Here is a 22,564-nt window from a genome sequence, read left to right as displayed (position 1 = left end):
AATGACCATGATGAGACCTAGACCTGCTCCAGGAGGATAGAACAGGTAGTATCAAAGTGTGTACAAGTAGCAAGTAAATTAGATGGTCAGACAGGCCACAAGTCCATTCTATATTGGCACAACAAAATTCAATAATGAAACCACTGAAAAAACAAAGCAAACATTTATTCCTTGCTCAGGGGCTCAGTGTCAGAATGAACAATGTTTAAACTGCTTATGGGAAAAGCAGTGTGGGCAACTACATGAATAATTACAATTCTATAACATTGCTTCCAGCTTTGAAGGAAGAAACACATGGAAAACTTGAGCCTGAGCTGACCATTTGACATGAAATAACTGAATTGCAAATTTTTCTATGTGTGCACCTATGTACAGCTCACTTTATGTACGTAAAGGAACTTTTCTTTGCTAAAATACAAAACATTATTTTATACTGCATCTAATCCACAGGCAGCTTTCACCAGGTGAAATGCAGCAGGTCGCTGAGATGCAGTGCCTTGATTGTAATGTAAACACTAAGCTAATTCAGGATATTCGCCATGAGTAGGAGAATGGAAACAGTAGTAAAACAGGGCCTGAGTGTTCCCCAAATAATCTTTCCCTAAAATAAAATAGGCCCACTGCGATAAAGACGTATTTCTCCAAGACTTGGTTTGATTTAGTAACAAACAAGAAACTTATTTATGAACAATTTAAAACATCTACTCCCTGAACTATCAACAATGCTATGCTTCATTATGTACTTGCTCTTTAATTTTGTTTTAATAAGTACAATATATACCTAAGTGTAATAGACCAAGAAATCTTCAAAAAAATTCTAGTCATCCCCACCAAAAATTGAATCCAAATCTTCTTTAAAAAGACTTTTGGTATCTTATATTCTTAAATTCAAGAATAAGGTTTATATAATCTAGTGTCTGAAATAACTATCCATTAAATGCCTCAGGACACATCTAAAATATTCATTTATTTTTTTACTCCTACTTATATGCATCTGAATGTCTGTTTCAGGAAAAATAATGGTTAGAATTCTATTAGTCCATTGTTACATTAGGACAGGGAGGTTTCAGTTTCAGAAAGTTTGCTTACTGTAAGACACTGAGGTTTTGCTAATGTCCTAAAGTTACTAGAAGGAAGTCTGATGGAGAAACATTTTGGTGGGAGTGCCAAGGTTTAGAAGCTTCTACAGGCCTAAATATTGGAAACGTTTTAAAATTACCTGTAAATACTAGCATTTAAATCATTAACTAAATACGTAAAGAACACAAAAGTACTGCCAACATAAATAATTTGATGGATTCCATCATAATGGAGAGCACTTTGTACTGTAATACAAGTAAACTAATAACGATAGTTGCAGGAATTCTATATAAGGCAAATACAATCTGTTAGGAAAAACAAAGACCTGTTTTAAAAATCTATTTCTGGATTAAAAGTCATTGTAAAACTAAGTTAGGACACAATAAGCTTTTCTTTTCATTAAAGTGATGGAAATAATGTAAAATACTTAAGAAGTGTCCCTTCCCATAGCTTTTTGTGAAAATACTAGGTTGCTCCTAACACAGGAAACGGGTAAACAAACATCACCAGCAATACTGTATTTAACTTGGTTTCACTAAATAACAAACCAAATATGATGTGACAAAAACAACTCCCGAATCCTAACTCCACTTTAGCTGTTGTTCTACCGTGTATATAGCTCCAAACAGTTATGATCTCAGGTAAATAAAAATACAGCTAGAAAAATATTTGGACCCACAAAATAAAGAATTGCCAGTGTTTCTATCTCCATCTTATTAAGGCCGCAAGATATTGAAGCTAGTGGCTAACTTTTTTGCAAGTGCTTTTAATAGCTACTATTGAGAAGTTTATGTAAAAGGGACTCAGACAACAGAAATTGCTACGGAAACTCTACTACTTCCACAGATTTCTAACTACATGGTACTGAAGATGATATAGTGGAGAACCTATTTTTATTTCCTTAAAGAACAAACCCAAGTAGCTCCTGAATGGATGTCTAATGATAATCATTAAGTATTGTCATTATTTTCCTACTGAAAGATAAACAACATGCCCCAACTGTTAAAATATCGTCATCATAATTCAGTAAATTTTTTATTTCGTATACAAAAATGAATCACTGAGATACTTCACAGAAAAGCTGCAGTTAACTTGATGAAGTAGCTTAAAAGAAAAATTTGCAAGTTTTATTTCCTTTACTAGTACTTTCAGCTACAATGCATCTCTTTAAAAAAAAACAAACCATTATTCCAAATATATCTTAGAGAAGTGATTGCGTATTTGCTGATCCTTAATTTCAGGCTGATGTCTATAAACGATAATTGTCCAAATTCTTTAGCACACTGTTTAAGAGATTCACTCAGAAATTAAACATAAAAGCCATCATCCACTGATCAACCACTCCCATCCCGTGATATGAGGTGGTTTTGGTCCTTAGTATCATTTGTCCCAAAAGACTACTCAGAAGTACCGATTTATCTGACAAGAAAGAGAGCAATATCAGATATTTACAGCCCTGTGCATTAATATGAGAAGCAGAATGCACCATGTGTGAAACATGAGTCACAGGAAAAGTGAGCAGAGCTCATGGCAAAACAACTCTGATGAATTGAGTTAGTTCTAATTGACATTAGGGGCAAAATAATGGTCAAGACTTGTCTTCTTCTGGAACTCATGCTAATACATGCATAAGGGGATTATTTCTGGAAACTGTGCTAAATTAAGTCTACCAGGTTGTTCTGCTAAAGTGAAATTAAGTATTAATGTATTCATTTCAATAAACATTTCTGGGCTACCACTGATTGATCAAATTACAATTCTAATCATACATTTTCATTCTTTTAACAACTGACTCATGGAATTCCAAATTGCAAATGAAGTCTAGTCAATGCATTTCAATTATTTAATATTCCTGTGACCCAAAGGCATCATCACTGCGATGGCAAGTTTCACAACAGGTTCACAAACAACAGCTGTGAACTGAAAAAGGCTCAAATCCAGGCTGCATTCTTGCAAGTCTCAGTGATCAGGTATACTGTTTTACACAGCATGGGAAGAAATACTTAGAAGTCACATAAGGCAATATGAAAGAGCTGCTTAGTAAGACAAATCTTTCCTATTCAAGACATATGTTTTTCCTACTTTTAATCAAATTTTCTGCTATGTACAACTACACCCTAATTTTTCCTGCCATGCAAAATAAAAAAATGACTTCTCAGGTCAGAATGTTTGTGCCAAGGGGAGGCAACGGATACCTGTTTTTTTTTTTCCTCCTATAAATCAATTCCATTGTCTCAGTGGTAACATACAGTAAGGCTTCTGGAAATGGGATGCTTGAAACAGTGCCAAGAACTTTCCCATTCAAAGAAATACTTGCAAGTACCAGTCAGAGCTCTCCACCCATCAGTCTGAATTCTGAATGCTGTATGGCTCCGCATTAATGAACACTTAAGAATGGGCACCCAAATACATTCTGAAATGAACTTGTTTCCACAGCTTGAGCTTTCTTTGAGATGAACAGTTAAATTGTTCATGACATTGCACATTTATATAGTTACATTAGGCATACACAAGCTTAATCTAATTTTTAAATGTATGTGTCAAAAAAAAGGAGAAGATATTGGAAAGCCAGAACTTTCTGTAAAAAACAACAAATTTAACTTATAATTAAGGTCAGAATTTTACAAAAGGGGTTTAAAGATTCCAAAGGCTAAAGGAAAAACAAAACAGAAGGAGGTCAGCTCCTGTAGTGAAGTGCTACATGTGCTTTGGCAAAGCATATGAACTTTAATTAGCTTTCACTAGAAATCAAGAGTTGATTCACAAGAATTGACTACCCTGATAAATTGACCACAGAAACAGACATTGAATGAACGGCCAGAAAACATCTTCATCTTTTCCTCCCATCCTATGACTTTATGCCATTTAATTTATAAGAGACCCTTTCCTAGGAAGATATCTTCATTCGAAATAAATACTTAGGCATTATCGCTAATCAGCTGAAATTCTTCACTATTTTGAAACTCTTGATAGGAAGAAGGATCTTATAACAAGTTAATATCAAAATCAGTTCATATAATAAAGAAAGAACATTTAGAATTATATTCCAAGAACTTAATTCTGTAGAAGACTTTTAATAAAACCTAGAATAAATCCCGCTACCCTTTCACCTTAGAATCTAAAAAATGTAAAGAGAAGGATAGCATTTTTCACATCAATTGACTTTCTTCTTCAGGAGCAGTTACCAACTGTAGTTAATTCCAAAGAAACACACAAGACATTAAGGTCCCGCTTTCATAGTATTAGCAGAAATTATGTAGCTACTTTGACCTTTTGGAGACAGTGCTTGTAATCAGAAAAGTTATTTATGTGACTTTAAACACTTTAATTTCTATGTGGAAGCACCCAATAACAATTAATTTGCATTTGAACATTGTCATGTTCAAAGAACAGCAGGCAAAAATTTGCGTCATTAAAAAAGTTTCTGGAATGATTACTGCCTCGTGTTCTGCAACATGCAGAATTCAGCACTGTTTTTAAATACAGATGGTTTTCTGCATCACTACCAATTTAAATACATAGTAACTAAAGAGAGACCTGTAGTTCAATGATGGAAACTTCCAAATATGAATAAGAGATGGATACTGCACACATCCCTAGACATTTCTAAGTTCAACAAAAGAAATACAATTATTTATTTTGTATGCCTACACTGAAGAGAAATTAATGTTTTTCTCATAATGCTTTGTGTTTTATACAGGCGTGCTATCTTTTCTTTGCAGAGGGATTTTACCTCAAAAATTGTCTTTGGAACGTGATAACATAGGTTCTAAGCAATACCTGAGATTCTTTACTAGCATTCTCTACATTTACTACATTCTCTATCTAAATGCTCTGGACAGACATGCAAAGGAATCATTGCATGGCCATCAGTTAACTTTTTTACCTTCACCCCTAAATAATTTAGAGAAGAAATTTCCCAAACCAGGCAACATACATTTATATTAAATGGGACATTAAAAAAACTACACTACTCAAAATAAAAATAAGAACCAAATCACAAGAACTGAAACGCACTGCTCTTTCCTGATGACAAGAAGCAATCCATGCATGTATGTTAAATGTGAAATATGAGGTTTTACATAAGGAATAATGACCACTGTGGTTTTTTGGTTCTTTTGTTTTTTCCACCTTGGAGAAAAACACTACTTTCTTCCCAAAACCTTGAACAAATTCTAGATAGTAAAATATCAACGCATCAAAGGTGCAAGGCAGTTTGTTTACAACTCTCTTTTTCAATTTTTTCACCAAGTTCTTAGGTTAGCTGTTGCTAACACTTAGCAAGCATACTTCCAAGATAACTTCAGGAAGCAGGAATTGGATTCTTGAATAATTTATTTCATCTTTAAAAGAAAAAAGAGAAATTACTACATCCTTCCTATTTCTGGTTGGGATGCTGCCCTTGAACTACTTCATATTTTCCCATGCTAATGTGTATTTTTTTGATTTATGATTGTTACTTATTAGTGTGTTGCATACATTCTGCACAAGAGAAATGGATTTCCATAACACAGTACCATTTAATAGTCCAATTATTTTAAATGTGAATTCAAACAAGCAATTGAAGAGGAGCTATTTAGTTGTGTTTGTGTGCTGAACAGAAGAAAAAATTCAAGCAACTAGTAGGTGGATTACTTTTTTCCTCCCTACCTCCCCACTTGTATTGAAGTGTACAAGAATCACTTGTATTGAAGTGATTGTGTCAACACCATTAGTATTTTAGGTGACTTTTCCCTAAAAGTTGCAAAATTTGGAGAACAGTTGTTTCTACCATGTTTTATCCTGTATCTAATGAGAGCAAGAAAGAAGTGACAGCAATTCCTCCTATTTCCTCTTCCAAAGACCTAAACACAAATAAAAACCATGAAAATACCACAAATGATTTTTGTGGTAATGTTCAGGCAAAGACATAATTTACAACTGGAAAGAGTCTGTCTTAGCTGAAAACTGAAAAGAGCACCCATTTGCTTACCGGTACATAAAGTTCAACAACATTTAGGATAAGAGAATAATTGGAAAACCTCCAAGTAAGGGTTTCAAGAAAACCCCTTAAATAATGTCAAATGATTTTAATAAAATTAAATGTTCATGTTTTAGTAGCTCATGTGGAATTTAAATAATAGTCATTTTAGCATTCATTTCACTAAGAACCAATCTGGCCTCTTACAACGCAAAACATCAAGAAAGGTAGAAACTAAGTAGATTAATCAAGAACTCTAACAAAGCTTACTAGGCATCAGAAACTGTAATTCACAATGATAACCTACATATGACGAGACAGAATCATTACAATCAATACTATGTTACAAAGGATATTACAGAGCTTCCGGATTGCTGTCCCTACCTATTCCGTCAGATAAAAAAAAGTGCCTCCACACAAAACCCCCCAGTATCTAAAAACATATGCTTATGATTTAAAATAAATACCAGCTTTCGACCTTGCTGAATGAATCCCTGACTAACGTGGGCAGAATTAGAAGTGTAAGCATGAAAATCTGCTAGCTTTCTTTTCCTTCTCTCTGTAGAAACAAAAGGAAACACGCTAAAAAGAAAAAACAACTCAAAATAGAATCAAACCAAGGCACTCATGAAAAAAGTCCCAAACCAACCAAATAAACAAACCAAACAAAAACACTCCAGCCCACTACCTACACAGTCCGAACTTTACATTGCAGACAGTGAAACTCTATGTATCAACTATTTGGTATCATCAACAGCAACACAAACATATGCCAAAAATCACATACACTCTATGAGAAGAGGGGCAATACAGTTTTGATAAAATAATTCTCAAGCTGTAGAGAAGAAGAAAGCTATCAAAAGGAGGGAAATCATTTCACAGTTTGCCAGGGGTCAATGCTCTTTTTTGGAACTACCAGCTTTTGAGAAGCTGAAAAACTTTTCCAAGTGGTATTTATCTCTTTTTCCCTTGTTACCTATGGATGTTGGTCAGTTACAGATTATTAGCAGTAATGAGAAATCCTCAGGGTGTTGAGTCCTCCCTATCCACAGCACAAAACACAAGCATGGGCCCCACAGCAGTTGCACTGTCAGGATGAAATTTTGCATGTAATCCATCAGAACTGCACTGTCTGTGAGGATTCTTCATCCCTTTTTACCCAGACTATGCTCCAGAGCAACTCATTTCTAAAGCTAAAGAAGAAAAGCAAGCCATATAGAGTTATGGGGAAAAAATGGGGCCATCAGGATACAGCAAAACAGTCAGTTAGTTCTATGGTAGATACAGTGACCCCGTTGATTCTTGGAAAAAAACTTCCAAAATATTGTAGTAAATTGATTCCAAGTGAGCCTGTAATTAGTAGTAAATCTCACCACCCTCAAGGCTTTTATTAGAAGCTACACAAAAACGATACCTACTTAACATTTCAAGTCACTTTAACAGAGTTATAACCAACACTATGATTCCTTTCCCATCAATGTCACATGAAAGATTCAAAAGCAATTTTTAATAGCACTCACAGGATCTATGAACATTGATACATGGGGTATGTTAGAAGAAGAGGAGGATGCATTCATCTGTTGCAGTGTTTGTCTAGCCATTGAAAAAGTAAATTTCTTTCCTATATCCGATTAAGAATGGTGTAAAATTTAAAGAAAGCAGGTCTGAGACTCAATTTTACATCTGGCTTCAGTATCTGCAGAAGTGCACATCTGTGTTTATGGATGTCTGACTGTGCCTAGAGATATTTAAAAGTATTTCCATCAGAGAAGAAATTAATGATATACTTACCGCATGGGGTGTTTGGTCTGCTCACAAGCTGTGGGAATGAAAAGATAGCCGACATTTCTACTTCATGGTTTTGATTCTTTTCTTCAGTCTGGTCAGCCCAAGCTACCGATTTTTGTCTTTGAATCAGCTGCTCAACCTCTGCATATTCAGTCTCACTTAAGCCATTTGCCAACCCAGCTTCTTTCAAAATCAGGTACTGCTTGCGAAGAACAGGAAGTGCAGCATTTAGCACTCTGTAAAACAGCAAGAAGCAAGACAAGTTTGCTTAAGAAAACACAATTTTAACCCAGAAAACAAAAGGCTTGAGAAAAATCTTGCTTCTGTTTCAATTAAAACTAAACTCTCTAAATAAGTCTTCTCAAGTCACAAGTGTCAGAACGTAGTCTTAACCCACCTGCCACGAAACCGTACTTACTTTTCTGTTTGCTTATTATACCGATCTTGAAGGGACACCAGAGACAACATGTGTTCAATCTGAGCTTTAAGGGCCTGAACTTCTAGGTTTAAATGGCAATACTGCAGATCTTGACAAAGTTCCTTTGGGAAATTAGGAATAAAAATTAAAATCAAACAGCTGTACATCAAATTGGTAGGAAGAAACTAAAACTTAAATTAAAAATAATATTAGATCAGCCTATATCAAAAAGTAAAGATGGAGTGGAGATATATTATTATAATAATGTTTTATAGTAGAAAAGTATGAATTATTTGATTTTCATTTACATGCATAAATATAACTTTGTAGATTCCTTTGACCAAAAGTGTGTGCGCTGCAATTAGCATTAACAATCCAACAGGCACACATGGATGCTTATCTATGCACGCCCAAACTTGTTTGCCTCTTTCTGTATACTCTCTCCATATATTTTACTTTATTTCAATTACTAAGCTGTTCTCAACTCAGAGGTTTTACCCTTTTTCCAATTCTCCTCCCCATCCCCAACCATGACAAAGTGAACGGAATTTTACTTTTGGAATACACCCATCTTGACCCAGAAGGCGCATTTCATTTTCAACACGGTGCAGCCATTTGGTATTTTCCTCAAAAAGATTGGTCTGCTCTTCTTTTTTCTTCTGCATGCGTACACAGTGGCTATTAAGTGCTGAAAGCCTTAGATCCCGCTTGCAAGTGGCCTAAAAAAAGAAAAATACCCCCACGAATAATCAGCATTTAAGGTGGAAACTTGATATATAAAGATTTTTTCATTACTTTAATATAACATAACCAAATAATTCATAGTAACTCAAGAATGAATAAGAAGCAATACTTCTGTTTTCTCTATGCAATATATCCTACAAAAAAGCCTGCTAAATGATAAAGCATTGAGTAAAAGGAAAATCGTCTATCTTCAAACATCAAACTGTTCTGATGTTTGTACTGTTTCTGAAATATGACAACTAAAAGGGACAATACCAGCAACAGCAAGTTGGATATAAGTAAGGCAATGTCCTAACAATGCAAAGGGTATTCTTTTCTATTTAGAAGACAACTATATTCTGCTGTTTACCTCAAAAATTAGGTCACTACATCAACAGTCAGAGGAGTGATAGTCTGTGTGTCCCAATTTATTAAATATTTATGCATTAATTCATTACATAATTAGTTAAGCAAAATTTACACAATTACACCCAAATGAAGAGATTATACTATCTTGCTCTACATTACAGAAAACTCACCTTTTCTACTCTTTCTTCAGAGCACATCAGTTGAATTTGTTCATGACATTGATTCTGGTAATATTTCTTTAGTGTATTTTCTTTCAGTTTCTTTTCCACCTTGAGGTATTCTTTTCTGATTTCCTCACGGTTTGCAAAAACATTTTTAAGTATTTCTTTGTATCTAAAACCAAAGGATAATATTTATTTAAGACTTTTTATGACCATCTCCTTTGGTAGGGGAATTTTCAATTCCAAATTAATAAAATAAATAAATTAAAAGGAAATTAGTAAAACCTATTATAGATAGGCACTAAATAAAATGTCAGTACATCGGTAAGAATTTTATGTATTTGAACTAAAAATGGGACGTGAAATTTTGAAGGAGTCACAAAAAAAAATCTTGTCATAATTATGACGACAACACTGGGATTTAAACGATTTATGTGAAGAAGCTTCAGATGCCTTTCTCTAACTCCAAAAGACAGATACTAAATACCTATGTTCTCCACTTCTTACATCAATTTATTAAGCAGATCAGACTACTGTTGCCATAGACACACAAGGTGTTCAAAAACCTGCTAGCTATCCTCCAAAAAAAAAAAAAACAACCAAAAAAGGAAAAGCACAAAGGTCTTCAGATGCTCACTTTCCCCAAAGCAGCTGTATGGTTTTCATCACTTATGAAGAAAAATCAGAATATTTATCATGTTTTAACACATACTGGGCTAGGGGGGAAAACCAAACTAGTGGTAGATAGCACTCAAGGAGTAACTGAGTAACCAGTTATCTGGTTACCCCTAGTCTGCAACACAAGTCAGAATATCAAGAATAAGAAGACATGGAAGCATTGCCATACTGCAGTGTAACTGGTGGTATTTTTTCACTTCACTCCTGAAGACTGAAAATGCTTCAGTACAGAATGGCCAAAAAGATACTGTATATCTCAATAATAACCAACCTCATATACAAAGTGTTTCCTTACATCCTATGTTGTTAGAACTTTACATAAAAATAAAAGCACAGTTTAAAATGCAAGTGTTCTAAAGACATGCAACATTTGAGGTTATAAAGTTTTTAGTGTTAAAAACCCCGTAAAATTAAAAATGGTAAAAAGCCCCCCAGGTTCAACCCCAGAACAAGCTGAAGAGACATTCTTGTCACATAATTGATTTCTTGCCAGTGTTTTAGAAGTAGCAATTCTATTTCAGAGTCTAAAGTTTGAATAATTGAGTCTTTTATTCTATTCTGAGTGTTTTATTACTCGCTTTTTAAAAAGAAATGGAATTAAGAAAATAATTCTTCTCCACAGATTTAGAAATACAAGAGGTTTTCACTGAGTGTCTAGAGGATGCTATCGTATCTAGGTAAAAATGTGTACTAAAACACTCACAGAATTTATAAGCATTATTTCTTTAAAGAACAATAATAGGTTAATAGTTGGAGCCTATGATCTTTGAGGTCTTTTCTAACATAAAAGACTCTATAATAATGAAACAGTCAGCTGCAGAGTATCAGAGTTCTTACCCTACACTGTTCCTATCTCTATAACTATACTATCAATTGCACACTGCTTGGAGAATTTTTGTTCTCCATAGCATCCACAGGAACATGGGTCCTCCCAGCTGCCTGGGAAACACAGCAATAAAGAATCAAAGTGAATCCTCTCAGTTTCCATAACAGTAAAATTCAGACAAGGGTGGAGATTCTGATTCTAAGTACCCTCCTTATGAGGAGACATTACTGGGAAACCAACCTTTTGTGTACTTATTTTCACCAGTGTTCCAAATACAGCATGAAGTACAAAACCCTTTGTGGATTCAGTCTTTTAATAAGCACATTTCTGTTCTTATGGAGTTAGCTTTACCCTCTGGTCTTCACTTGAAAAATTACCATGTTACCTGGTAGGCACATCCAAGCTATGAACCCCCTATACTACCTAGTGTCCAAGAGCTCAAGGATGTGCTGGTTGTAGTTCTTGAGCCAATGTTCACTGTCTACCCTCAACACGCTCAAGACTTGAAGAGTTGGAGGACAACACATCTCCAAGCTTTGGCAGAAGGAGAAATGACTTTTAGGTTTGAAGAAGCAAGTGGTGCACTCAGTGAATCTCTTTCAGACAACAGTGACACAAAAATCACAAGTAGTTGGACCAAAATCCAAGACCATGGATAAGGCTCTCTTCCCTGACAAAAATAAAAGGGAGAAGGCAGCATGGTATTTTCAAAACCTGTAAATGAATGGGAGAAGTCAACTCGTTACCCATATACCACACCAGCATGATGAACCTGGGAGGATATTCTTGAGAAGGAATAGTATGAGACATCCCCATCCTTTCTGACATCCAGAGGGACTTGGTTAGCTTTGCATGCGGCCCTTTGGATTCTCCATAACAATGAAATGCAAACAAACATTCTCTGACCAGCTAATCTTGGCATAGAATGTGTCCAGACTTTTGAAAAGATATTTTAGAGACCTTGCCCTTGACTGACTCTTCCCACACACAAGGAATGAAATAAAGGGCAAATCACAGGAAATTAAATCAATCTTAAAGACATACAGTGCAAAAATATGCAGGAAAACTGTCAGAACTATCAACATGACTTAAAAGCCCACACTTCATTTGAAAATTAAATTTAAATAACCTGAATGAAAGTCTTATTGAAATGTCTGGAATGCCACTAAAATAAAGCACAGTTTGAGAACACCTTGCTTTAAATGGCTTTTTACTATACCTCAGAAAGTTTTGCAGGTTAAAAAATTGCACATTCAAAGGGCCAAAAAACCAAAAAGGTTAGCTAAATCAACTTAGGTGAGTAATTGTCAGAAATACGAGATGAGATATGCAGAGACACATCCAGAAAGTCTTTCACTCCAAAACCTACCCTCTTCAAGGAATACTATGGCTTCAGCAACAAATTGAAACTTCACATTTTGGCTTGTTACATTTTGTGTTCTCTCATGAGACTGTCACATGAGAAAAGACAGACAGGAACGCCACCAAGAAGAAAAAGAGGCCAAGAAATATTAAAGCGATAGAAAATAAGGAATCTACAAACAAAGTGAACTCTTTGTAGAAAAACTTCCAGGTTTTGTCTCTGTCAAACCTTGCAGGAAAGATACCACTTGAATTAGTGCCTGCCAACAGTCGCAGGAGCTGCTGTCATTTATGCAAACTACATTCTGCCTGCCCACAAACACAGCCTGTTAAGAAGCTTTGCTGGAAGCCAGCATTCATATGCTCTTTCCTGTCACATGTCATTTCCTACGTCCCCCCCCTTTCATTTTAAAACCACCACCAAGTTGTTCTAAAAAGAAACAACATGTCAGGCAAAGCCATACCTAGACCTAAGTAAAGCAATGTTAAACTGAGGAAAGCAATATTGAAAAGAGAAGGTTTGTTTTACAAATGCTTTTACAAGTTTGACAAACTTCAGCTTGGAAGCAATCTCATGATGTGATTCATTTACCTTTCTATTTCCACTCGCTGGTTGTTTGAAAGTTCTGCAGTATTATGATTTTCAGGAATGCTTGCTTGCTTTTCTTCGTATTCTCTCAGCTTCTCCTTCAACATTAGGATCTAAACCAAAAGAAGCACCTTTTAGGTGAAATATGCTTTTGGCTTTTTTTCCAAAAATTATAATTTTGTGCTGATATTGAACAGCTTCACAAATGGCAGCAGGTGCTATTCCTCTTAGAAAACAAAATTTTCTTACTTCAAAGTACATTAGAACCATTTTACCTTATGGATTCAATCCCATAAACTATTTTTTTATATTGTGAGTTAGCAGTTAACCTTTAAATCTCTTACTAACAGATTTTTTACATACCTCTTTCTTTTGTTCATTGCAAATTTTAGCATACTGGCTTATGTGACTGTCCAAACTAACAACGTTGCTCTTCAACTGTAAGGAAACAAGTTAGAATTTAAAGGCAGCTCCTTCATGTTTTCATGCACAATAAATATACTGTGTATATGTACTACATAGTTACACATACGCTATATTATGAGGAAAGAGATTAATAAAATTCTGACTTGCAAAACGAGAATATGACTGTCTGCTTTTGCTATAATTGTTGCACACCCATGGCCAGGACATTTCCCCCAACAAACCAAGAATAATTACATTTACATAGGCAAGCACATTTTGCCTTTATTCAGATTAGTTTTACTATTTAAATGTGTATCTTGTGCATTTTATTATAAAAGCTACCTCTAAGTATGCAACAAATGGAAACTACAGTGAACCCTGTATTACATAAAAAAGAATTAGGAGTTGCAACAAAAACAATTATGAAAAACAAAATTAAACAATAGAGACCAGAAACAGGACATTCCAGCTTTTCATTTATCAAGACAAACCTCACTGAGCTTCTTGACTTCAGCTGAATTCTACCTGTAGAAACCTGGACTAGTTCCTGTACAACTGGTCAGATTTTTTTTTTTAATATACTTTACAGTTCTCTGAGAAAGTAATATCAAGATACTAAAAAAGGATGTGAATTCCACCAGCTGAGGATTATTTCTAAATTTCATGCTCAGAAAACAAATGGCCTCAAACTGCCAGCATCATCTCATTAATGAAGCTATGTCGCTTTTAGGCCAGATCCAGGATCTACCATGTACCTACTACACCTATCAGTCAGATAAGGAAGAGCTGACCATAAAGAAAGAAGATGGAACAAAATTTTGATACAGAAGTGAAGGAAAATATAATATTCCAGAAGCAATTCTTTTTCCTTTAATACTACATTATTGTACTTCAACAAGAGACCAACAAACACCAATATACTCACAGAAGATTTGATATCCTTTGCTCGGTTTGCGTACTTAAGAGTATTATAGGTATCATCATAAAACAAAGAAGATGGGCTAATAGCAGCTATCATTACTGTTCGGCAGTTTCCTCCAAGAGAATCTTTCAATAAACGAGTAAGCTTGCTGTTTCGATAAGGAATGTGTTTCTTGCTCTAAAAAGAGTGATATATACATATGTTTATGGTCTAGTTAACTGTACTTTAAATGAAAGTTTACTTAGAATTTCAACAGTAACACAAAACGTGACAAACAGCCATGAAATTTCTCGTTGGCATAAGTAATTTTTCTTTGAAGTACCTATATATCTTAAACAGTTTAACTCTCCTGGAACTGTTCAACACCTTTACAACACATGTATTAGCTAAGTTACTTTCTGATGTCTGGATAAACGACTCCTATTTTTGCGGTGGGGCAATTAATAGAAAGAGAAAACTACGTAAGACTACTTCCAGTTTCCAGAATCATCCAGATTGGGAAGGACCTCTAGAATCCCTCTAGTTCAAACCCTCTGCTCAAAGCAGGGTCAGCTAGGTAAGATGGCAAGGACTATGCCCACTAGGGTTTTGATTATCTCCAAGGGTGGAGATTTCACAACTTTGCAGGCAACACATACTCTGCTTTGTGAAGCTACAGAATATTCCTTCAATGAAAATTTCCTTTAATTTCAACTAAGTTTGGTCACGAGGAATCCAATGCCACATCAAATAAATCAATGTGATTCTTTCATATGTCCGTGGTACAGATTCTGAACTCCACATTCCCCTCCAACAAGATGGTGATGAGGGCATGCAGCATCAGGAAGAGAAATTAAATCTGATTTTCTCCTGGCATATTTGAAGGAGGAATTTTCTAGTTGGGCAGAAGGATGAAGAGTGTTATGGTAGACAATGGACTTTACTTATGCAAAAAGTTCAGGAGGTTTTGTCATTGTCCTACACAATTTGTACCTATTCCTTGCCTTGAGTTGGTGAGCCAGATCAGGAGACTGACTCACTGCTTTGAGCAGGGACGTGTGTGTGTATGGATGTATGTGAGATCCCAAAAGAATTTGTTGACTTATTACTTGAAAGAGATGCTGTTGTATCCTATAAAAGTTGCTTCCCCTAAGATTAAAGGTTAACTGTAAGGTTATTCTTGCATGTACCCATGCAAGATTTTCCATATATGCTTGATTTCAAAGAAGTTAGGTAAGAAAAGCAGGTACCATCCATCTTTGACACTATCCTTAGGCAGGTACACATAATTTTTGAGAATTCTCTCTCATTGGGACCATCTTTCAGCTATCACAGGTATGATGGTGGGAATCATGATGTGAGCAGCATCAACAACATAAACCATATTGTTCAATCAGCTTAGCACTTTTTAAATTTTTTTTCAGAACACCAGGAGGTAAAGATTGCACAGGAAAGAAACACATACCTTTGTATCTGCCAATGCATTAATGACATTTCCAAGAGCAAGCAGGGACCTGTTAATATTTGTTCCTTCTACAAAACGAGCCCCCTTGGCACTTGTTGCATTGGCACGTTCAGATCCTGCCAGGTCAATGAGAGACATTTTGGCAACACGAATATTTTGATTAATACTAGCTGTTTTATCTTGCTGCCGTAGGTAAATCTACAATTTAAAAAAAAGAAAAGGAAGAAAATTATTAGAAAGTAAGCACTAACCAGTCTAAGCATTAAAATAATTTCACAGTGTAATAACCGTTTTAAGAGATTGGTATTCAAATCCTTCCTGTAATCCAAGTTAAATCTTTTAGTACATATCTAGTGTCAACAGGCAGTTTGGTCCAATGGAAAACAGTGAATCCATTTCTGACACCTTTTCAAGTCCCTTGTTTCATGTACTAGTAAGGGAAGAAGCAGAGTATAGTTACAGTGAGTTTGACTGAGGTGGAGTTAATTTTCTGTGCAGCAGCCCACATGTTGTTTCCTAGACTTGTGACCCAAACAATGCTGATAACACACACTGGTGATTAGCTTTTGCTGAGCAGCAGCTGTATGGTGTCAAGGCAGTGGGCAAGAGGTTGCAAGCAAACAGCTGACCCCAGCTGACTGAAAGCTGCTCTGAGTAGTCATTGCATGAGGAGTGGCTGGGCAAGTAATTGCCCCCTCTGCCGCTTTCCCTTCACTCAAGTGAACCACAAGATACCTCCTTCTCTTGCTTTGGATTCTCTCTCCTGTCCTGCTGCAGAGGATTAAGCAACCAACTGGCCCAGGCTCACAAAGCAGCAAAGATAAGTGAGTTTTTTTACAAGGAAAGTGAATTTCACAGCTCTTGATTTCTCTGCACTAAAAATGCATATCACACTCCTGAACTTTAAGTTGAAAGAGGTGTTCCTTTTTCAAATGCACATTTAGGACTACACCATAAAGAGATGCATAGGGACAAACCACAAAAAGCCTGACCTTTCAGTGATTTAGATTTAATTGTATTCTTCCATTAATAGGAAACAATACTCATTTACAGCTGTGAAAATACACTCCAGGATCTTTTCAAATGTGATGCCTCCTGAAGCCACCTGCTCCCCTTCATCCCACTTTCCTGAAATCTTCACAGTACAAAGATGGACAAAGAACTAAATGCTTCTGCTTCCTTCTGCTGGTGAGGGCATTATTTCTTCAGGTTTATAAGGAAGTAGACAAAGCATGAATATGTGGTCAGTAAGAAGAACCAAAGTTATCCTTAGATGGCTTTATACTTCTTCAGTATATATTTCCCCCTCTTTTATGTTGAGTGCCTTGCCATTTGTTAATACGGCTAATGGTTGCCAACACACCCATGAATGCCCTTCTGGACAGTGAATTAGGAAAGAGATGCCATGAATATAAGGTGACTGACTAGTAAAGACAGTATCTCACTACTTCTGTGGCTTTAAGCTTAGTGCATGAGAAATGAAAGTCTTCACAATCCCTTGTAACAGCAAACAGATTGACAAGTGTTGTGAATAAATAAAAAGCCTTATGACTTGCCATGGAATGTAAATCTATTTCAAATAGATATGTTTCTATATCAAACAGTACAACTAAGTTTAGTTGTACTGTTTCCAGAAAAATAGACAAAAAGAACCTCAGGCTGGGAACACACTACCAGAACAACACAGCAACTATCATTAATGAAGCAGGGAAAGGTAGAATGACAGCCAAACTATGTTGTATGACTCAAGCTTTTGTAAAAATTCAAAAGATACAGGAAATGCCCCAAAGCAGAACACTCTCAATAGAACAGTGAGGCAATTCAGATTTTCCTTTCGGATGCAGTAATTGCCTAACCCAGATAGATATTTCAAACCTAAGACATATGGTACAGTAAGGCAAAACTTACATCTCTAAAATCAGCTCAGAATGTCCTGGGCCAAGACTTACCAATTTCTGAGTCAGTTTCAGAAAATATCCTGCTCCCATAAAGTTAAGAAGAAAAGCCAAAAATAACATATCTCTACAAAAAAGCAACTCTTAAAATAACAGAAACATTAAAAATAAAGAGCAATCACGACAGCACTGGGGATTTCTCATCACTTACATCTCTGGAAATAAAGACAAAATTCTGTTATGCAGAATGTCACAGATTTGTGGAAATATATGAGAAACTGAAGTGTTTTATTTAATTGCTTGGCACTTTTAGAAATGTACTGAGAAAAAGCCTGCCAGATAATAAAATCCAGAGTTTTTTCCTAAGTAAAGGTGAGGGAGATAAGACATCCCAGCACAGCAAGTAAACAAACAGGAATCAGCAGTTTGCTCTGATCTGTCTGTAGCACTGTACTTTGAGCCTTTCTAAAGGCAGCACACACACACGATGATGCAGCTCTCAACCCAAACAACTTCAAAAGCAGTCTTTGTGCAATCATGTACAATGCACAACAAGGGCAGGCCTCAGGGGAAATTAAAAACAGGAAGGGCAATTTCAAACATAAGTTTAAGGTATATAGGAAAACAGAGGCTTTTAGAGTGGCAATGACTTTTGTTCTGTTCCATATCTAGAAGCTGGCATTTTTTAACTTTGCTGTAGTTATTTAGCATTGTCTAAGTCTGCAGATACTGTTAAGACCTTCCCAACAGTTAAGTACTCTAATGCAAAGACCAGAATCAAATGTATTTTAATATTTTTCAACCCAGGGTGGAACAAATAATTAATTCAAGATACTCCTTTGCAGTACGTAACAGCAAACAAAAAAAAGAGAAAAGACATTGTTGATAACAGGATTACTTTTTAAATATCACAGGTTGTATTTAAAAAGAGAAGCCAGAAGAATAAAGCAGTGTAGCCAACACCAAAAATCTTTGGAGAAGTCTTAAGTTTTAGCATATTTGTACAACTCATTCAAAACTCATTTCTGAAAACTAAGAATCATCATTTCAATTTTCTAAAACTTGATCCATACCAGAATATTAGGAAATCACTTTATTGTAAAAATTAACATGAACCAATAAAGTAAGAAAGTACTACTTGAGATTCTTAGTTTATAGTCAGACATAGCTGCATTCTCTAAATTATTTTTTCCCAGAGAAATGCCAAGCAACATCATGAAAACAGAAAGCATTAAAAATAAAAAATCCATCAATAACTTTCAGTTTAGAAGATTAAAATATGGAATAATATTAAGGCTTTAAATTACCATTTTACATAAGTTATTTCTTCTAAGGAATATAAGTTAAGAAGGTATAAGTACATATTTTATACATAATAAGTTCAAACAACTGGAATTAGAGATCTTTTCCTTGAATTCATTTTTTCAAACACTAAGAACCATTACATACTTCCAAGGAATAAGGAGTCAACAAGAAGAGTAGACTAAAAAACTTCAATCCCCTCTTCCCCAAACTAAGGTTCAACACAGTTTAAAAGTAACAGCTTCCATTGTACCCAACTTTAAACAAAAACTGCAACTCACATAAATGACCACGGTTTATTGGCTATATCATCCTACCTGAAAGACAGCATGGGACCGGGAAGAGGAGGCATTCACATCTGTGGGATGCTGTGTTCTATTTTTATTTCCATAATCCAACATCTGAAGTATTTCCTCTGCTGATTTAGGCTTTAAGAGTAGAACACAAGACAAATACACGTTTCTTTTCTTTTCCATCAACTATAGGAACACACTGATTCTAAGATGCATTTACATTAAAATTCACCTTCAAAAAAAAAAATAAACGAACTCCAAATTTTAGCTACCTATAAGCAAGAGAAATTTCCTTGTTTTGAAATTCAGGCACTTCAAACAAATATTCTCAGTTAAAAAGCAGTAAGGTGTGAAGAGCAAGCACTTAAGTGCAGCAACTTCAATCAGAAAATATTTTTAGTAAATAATTTAAACAAATCTGAAAGATTCTCCATGGTTAGAATCAGCCTCTTTTAAGAATGTTGGACTTAAACCAGTATATTGCTTTTAATGCCTTAGTACAAGAAAAGTTTTTCCTCACAGGACTCAAAGTTTGGGAAGAAGCATGTTCACAAAGCTAGCCAAACTTAGAATATTGTTTCCTGTCACAGCATGTAATATACACAAGAAAGCTGCAAGAAAATAGGTCCACAGGAATTGATTTTCAGATTGGAAAACCAAGTTCTATCACTGACCTTACCAAAGAATCACTGTGCTGGCCTGGAAAAATAATTTAATATGGAACTTTTCAAGCGTGGTTATTTACAAACAAAAACAACCTTTAGACTGCACAGCGGTGTAGAGCACTCCAAGATGGTAATGAAGGCAATGCCAAGATACTTTAGCCAAAAAAGAAATCTTCCAAAATCTGCTGGATAAGCATCAAGCCAATGGTATCCTTTTAACAAGGACTTAATGCTTCCATATTTGCACTCTGTAAGACTAGGAGGTTTTTTTCCACAAGGTGCTTTTAACTAATTAATCAGATTTGCAAGTTACTGGTGCTTATGGCCAGAAAGAAGTCCACTAGGAAATGACCAGATTCCATGTAACTGTCAGAACAAAGGGAATGTTTCTCAAATATCTCAAGCGCATTTTAGGTTTCTATAGATATTTACATACCTGATGCAATGTCAGACCTTGAACTACCACCCCTTGCTGGCCATCTTCACGAACAGCCAGAGGTCCAGACTTGACCAGCAGATCACGTATCTGTTCATTGTAAACCTTTGAAGGGAATTGAAAAGAATTAATTAAAATATCCTCCCACAGTTGACAGAGTTAAAAAACCAGAAACCAGTCTTTTTTTAATACTCCTTTAAGACAAAGTAGTGAATTCATGCTATAATTTATGTTACATTTTTCCTACACTGAGCTTAAAATATTCAAATCACATGATTTCTTTTTAGATTTTAGAAGTAATTCCTTCTAGTAAATAATCTTTGTTCCTTACTGAAAAAAAAATTATCTTTTTTTACAAAACCCAGTTTTGCAACAAGCATGAATCCAAGGCATTCATTTTCCTCCATGGTACATCACAATCCCTACAACAGACGTTCAGAGGCACAGAATTGATCAGCAAGACACAAATCATGAACATTCAGTAAATATATCAGAAGTAGCTGTTGTTTTTGGACAGCCTTCCGTAAAACATTAACGTGCCTAGGAATACCAAGTGCGCACAGCACAATACAGTTCCACTCCTAGAAGAACGCCTTTTGTCAAGCCCCAGAAAGGACCAGAGGAAAACAAAACCGGCTTGTCTTTATTTATAAATTATGACTTATTAAAAACAACGTACCAAATGCAGGAACTCACCTCCAAATAAGAGACAGCAACATCACATGTTTTATCTTCTTTTATTTGATCCATACGTTTATAAAGTGTCATCATAGTTAAATACATGACTCCAGGATCTTCAGGAGAACCTAACATTGTATGAGTCTTTCCAGCTCCTGTTGCACCATATGCAAGCACTGAATTTTCCCCCCAAAAAAACAGCAAAGCAAAAAAAACGTAATTTATTTATAAGCTAATCAGGAACACGAAAATCAAGTGAACATTCACAGATTGCTGTCATTCTGCCCAACTGTTTCATAAATGGATCAAGTTTTTTACTTAAGCTTTACCTTTCACATCTAGGACTAAAGAGAGACATTTCAAAATAACATTTTTGAATTTTCAGTTCAAAATTCATTCCCTGATACGTTACATGAAAATACTAGGTTACTCTCATAACCCTAAGCCATCAACTTATTGCTGATAGGGATTTCATTTCCTCACCACATTCCAGTACCCAGTTAAAAAACACCTAGATCTCAAAGAATTCATAAAGCAGGTTACCACACACTCAGTGACACAACTGGCTTCTGTTTGAATAACTCGAGAGGACTTCCATTCGCACATACACTTCAGATAAAATCCCCGAGTCTACTATAACCTTAACACAAACTTGTTTTTAAAATAGAGTAGAGCTATCCTAACCTCCACATGCTAAAAAGTCAGCCTTTCATATCTGTGAATTAAACCAGAATGGTTTATTTCTATCTCAGGCTTTTTTAATGCCTCTGCTGTCATTGAATAGAATGGTAGAGACTTTGAGAAATTCATGGAAGTTTTTAATTAAAGAAGAAAAAGAGCAAACTTACCGGTACAATTATATCCATTTAGGAAGCCGTCAATTAGATTTTTGGTAGTATGCTCAAAAACTTCCAACTGGGATGAAGTGTCATCAAAAATGGCATCAAACATAAACTTAAGATCTTTCCTTTGTCTTTTGTTAATATCCCTATGGGTCACCCTCTTCCTGTTAAAGAAGCTAACTTCTTCCTCCTTGGGGTCAAAGACCAACACATGCTGGTCAATAACACGGACAACCCTGTTAAAGCCATCGTGTTTTTCCTTTTCGGTCTCCGGACGGACACGGACTACCACTTTCACATGACTGCAGACATCTTCTTCCTTAGCAGGAGTCATCCCTTCTGCTCCCCAGCTTCACTTCCGACGCTCTTTCAGACGGAACAGCTGAATCGCCTCTGCAATTGACAAGACAGGTGTTATTTGCAATATAACGCCTTTCACTCTTACAAACAGGTCGCACGTTTGATCAGGCACCTATACTGGATCCACTTGTCAATAGCCTGCCCCACTGGGAGCGAGACTTTGGGAAACGCTGTAACTTGGCCTCAAAAGATGACTTAAATCAGCACGGCTTTCAGAAACCTAACGAGCACTTCCTCAGCAAGTTCTTAAGTTTATTTCAGAATTTAAATTACTAAATGACCTACAGGCTTTCCTTCATAACAGACCAAGCTTCCAGACGAGAGACCACATTACCGTAGACTAAAGCGACGAGCTTTTTTGTCCTTCA

General features: G+C 35.7%; 1 protein-coding gene across 1 annotated transcript in view; it reads right to left on the bottom strand.

Moving 5' to 3' along the window:
• Positions 1 to 22,564, bottom strand: part of KIF18A (kinesin family member 18A) — a 30,883-nt gene that overhangs the window by 7,693 nt on the left and 626 nt on the right. Inside the window, exons 2-13 of the mRNA XM_066187279.1 lie at positions 21,843 to 22,229; positions 21,013 to 21,170; positions 20,317 to 20,421; positions 19,240 to 19,350; positions 15,726 to 15,923; positions 14,285 to 14,458; positions 13,318 to 13,392; positions 12,958 to 13,067; positions 9,509 to 9,671; positions 8,801 to 8,965; positions 8,247 to 8,368; positions 7,832 to 8,064 (exon numbers count right to left, since the gene is read on the bottom strand). Of these exons, the coding sequence (XP_066043376.1) occupies positions 7,832 to 8,064; positions 8,247 to 8,368; positions 8,801 to 8,965; positions 9,509 to 9,671; positions 12,958 to 13,067; positions 13,318 to 13,392; positions 14,285 to 14,458; positions 15,726 to 15,923; positions 19,240 to 19,350; positions 20,317 to 20,421; positions 21,013 to 21,170; positions 21,843 to 22,170 (1,942 nt within the window). The 5' untranslated portion in view covers positions 22,171 to 22,229. The remainder of the gene's footprint in view (positions 1 to 7,831; positions 8,065 to 8,246; positions 8,369 to 8,800; positions 8,966 to 9,508; positions 9,672 to 12,957; positions 13,068 to 13,317; positions 13,393 to 14,284; positions 14,459 to 15,725; positions 15,924 to 19,239; positions 19,351 to 20,316; positions 20,422 to 21,012; positions 21,171 to 21,842; positions 22,230 to 22,564) is intronic.

The sequence above is a fragment of the Chamaea fasciata genome, unplaced genomic scaffold (genome assembly GCF_029207755.1).
Source record: "Chamaea fasciata isolate MVZ Bird 193981 ecotype frontalis unplaced genomic scaffold, bChaFas1.0.hap1 SCAF_7, whole genome shotgun sequence".
In the NCBI taxonomy this organism is placed as follows: domain Eukaryota; kingdom Metazoa; phylum Chordata; class Aves; order Passeriformes; family Sylviidae; genus Chamaea; species Chamaea fasciata.
Note: the sequence above shows the minus strand (reverse complement) of the source record. Positions and strands in the feature narration are given on the sequence as shown.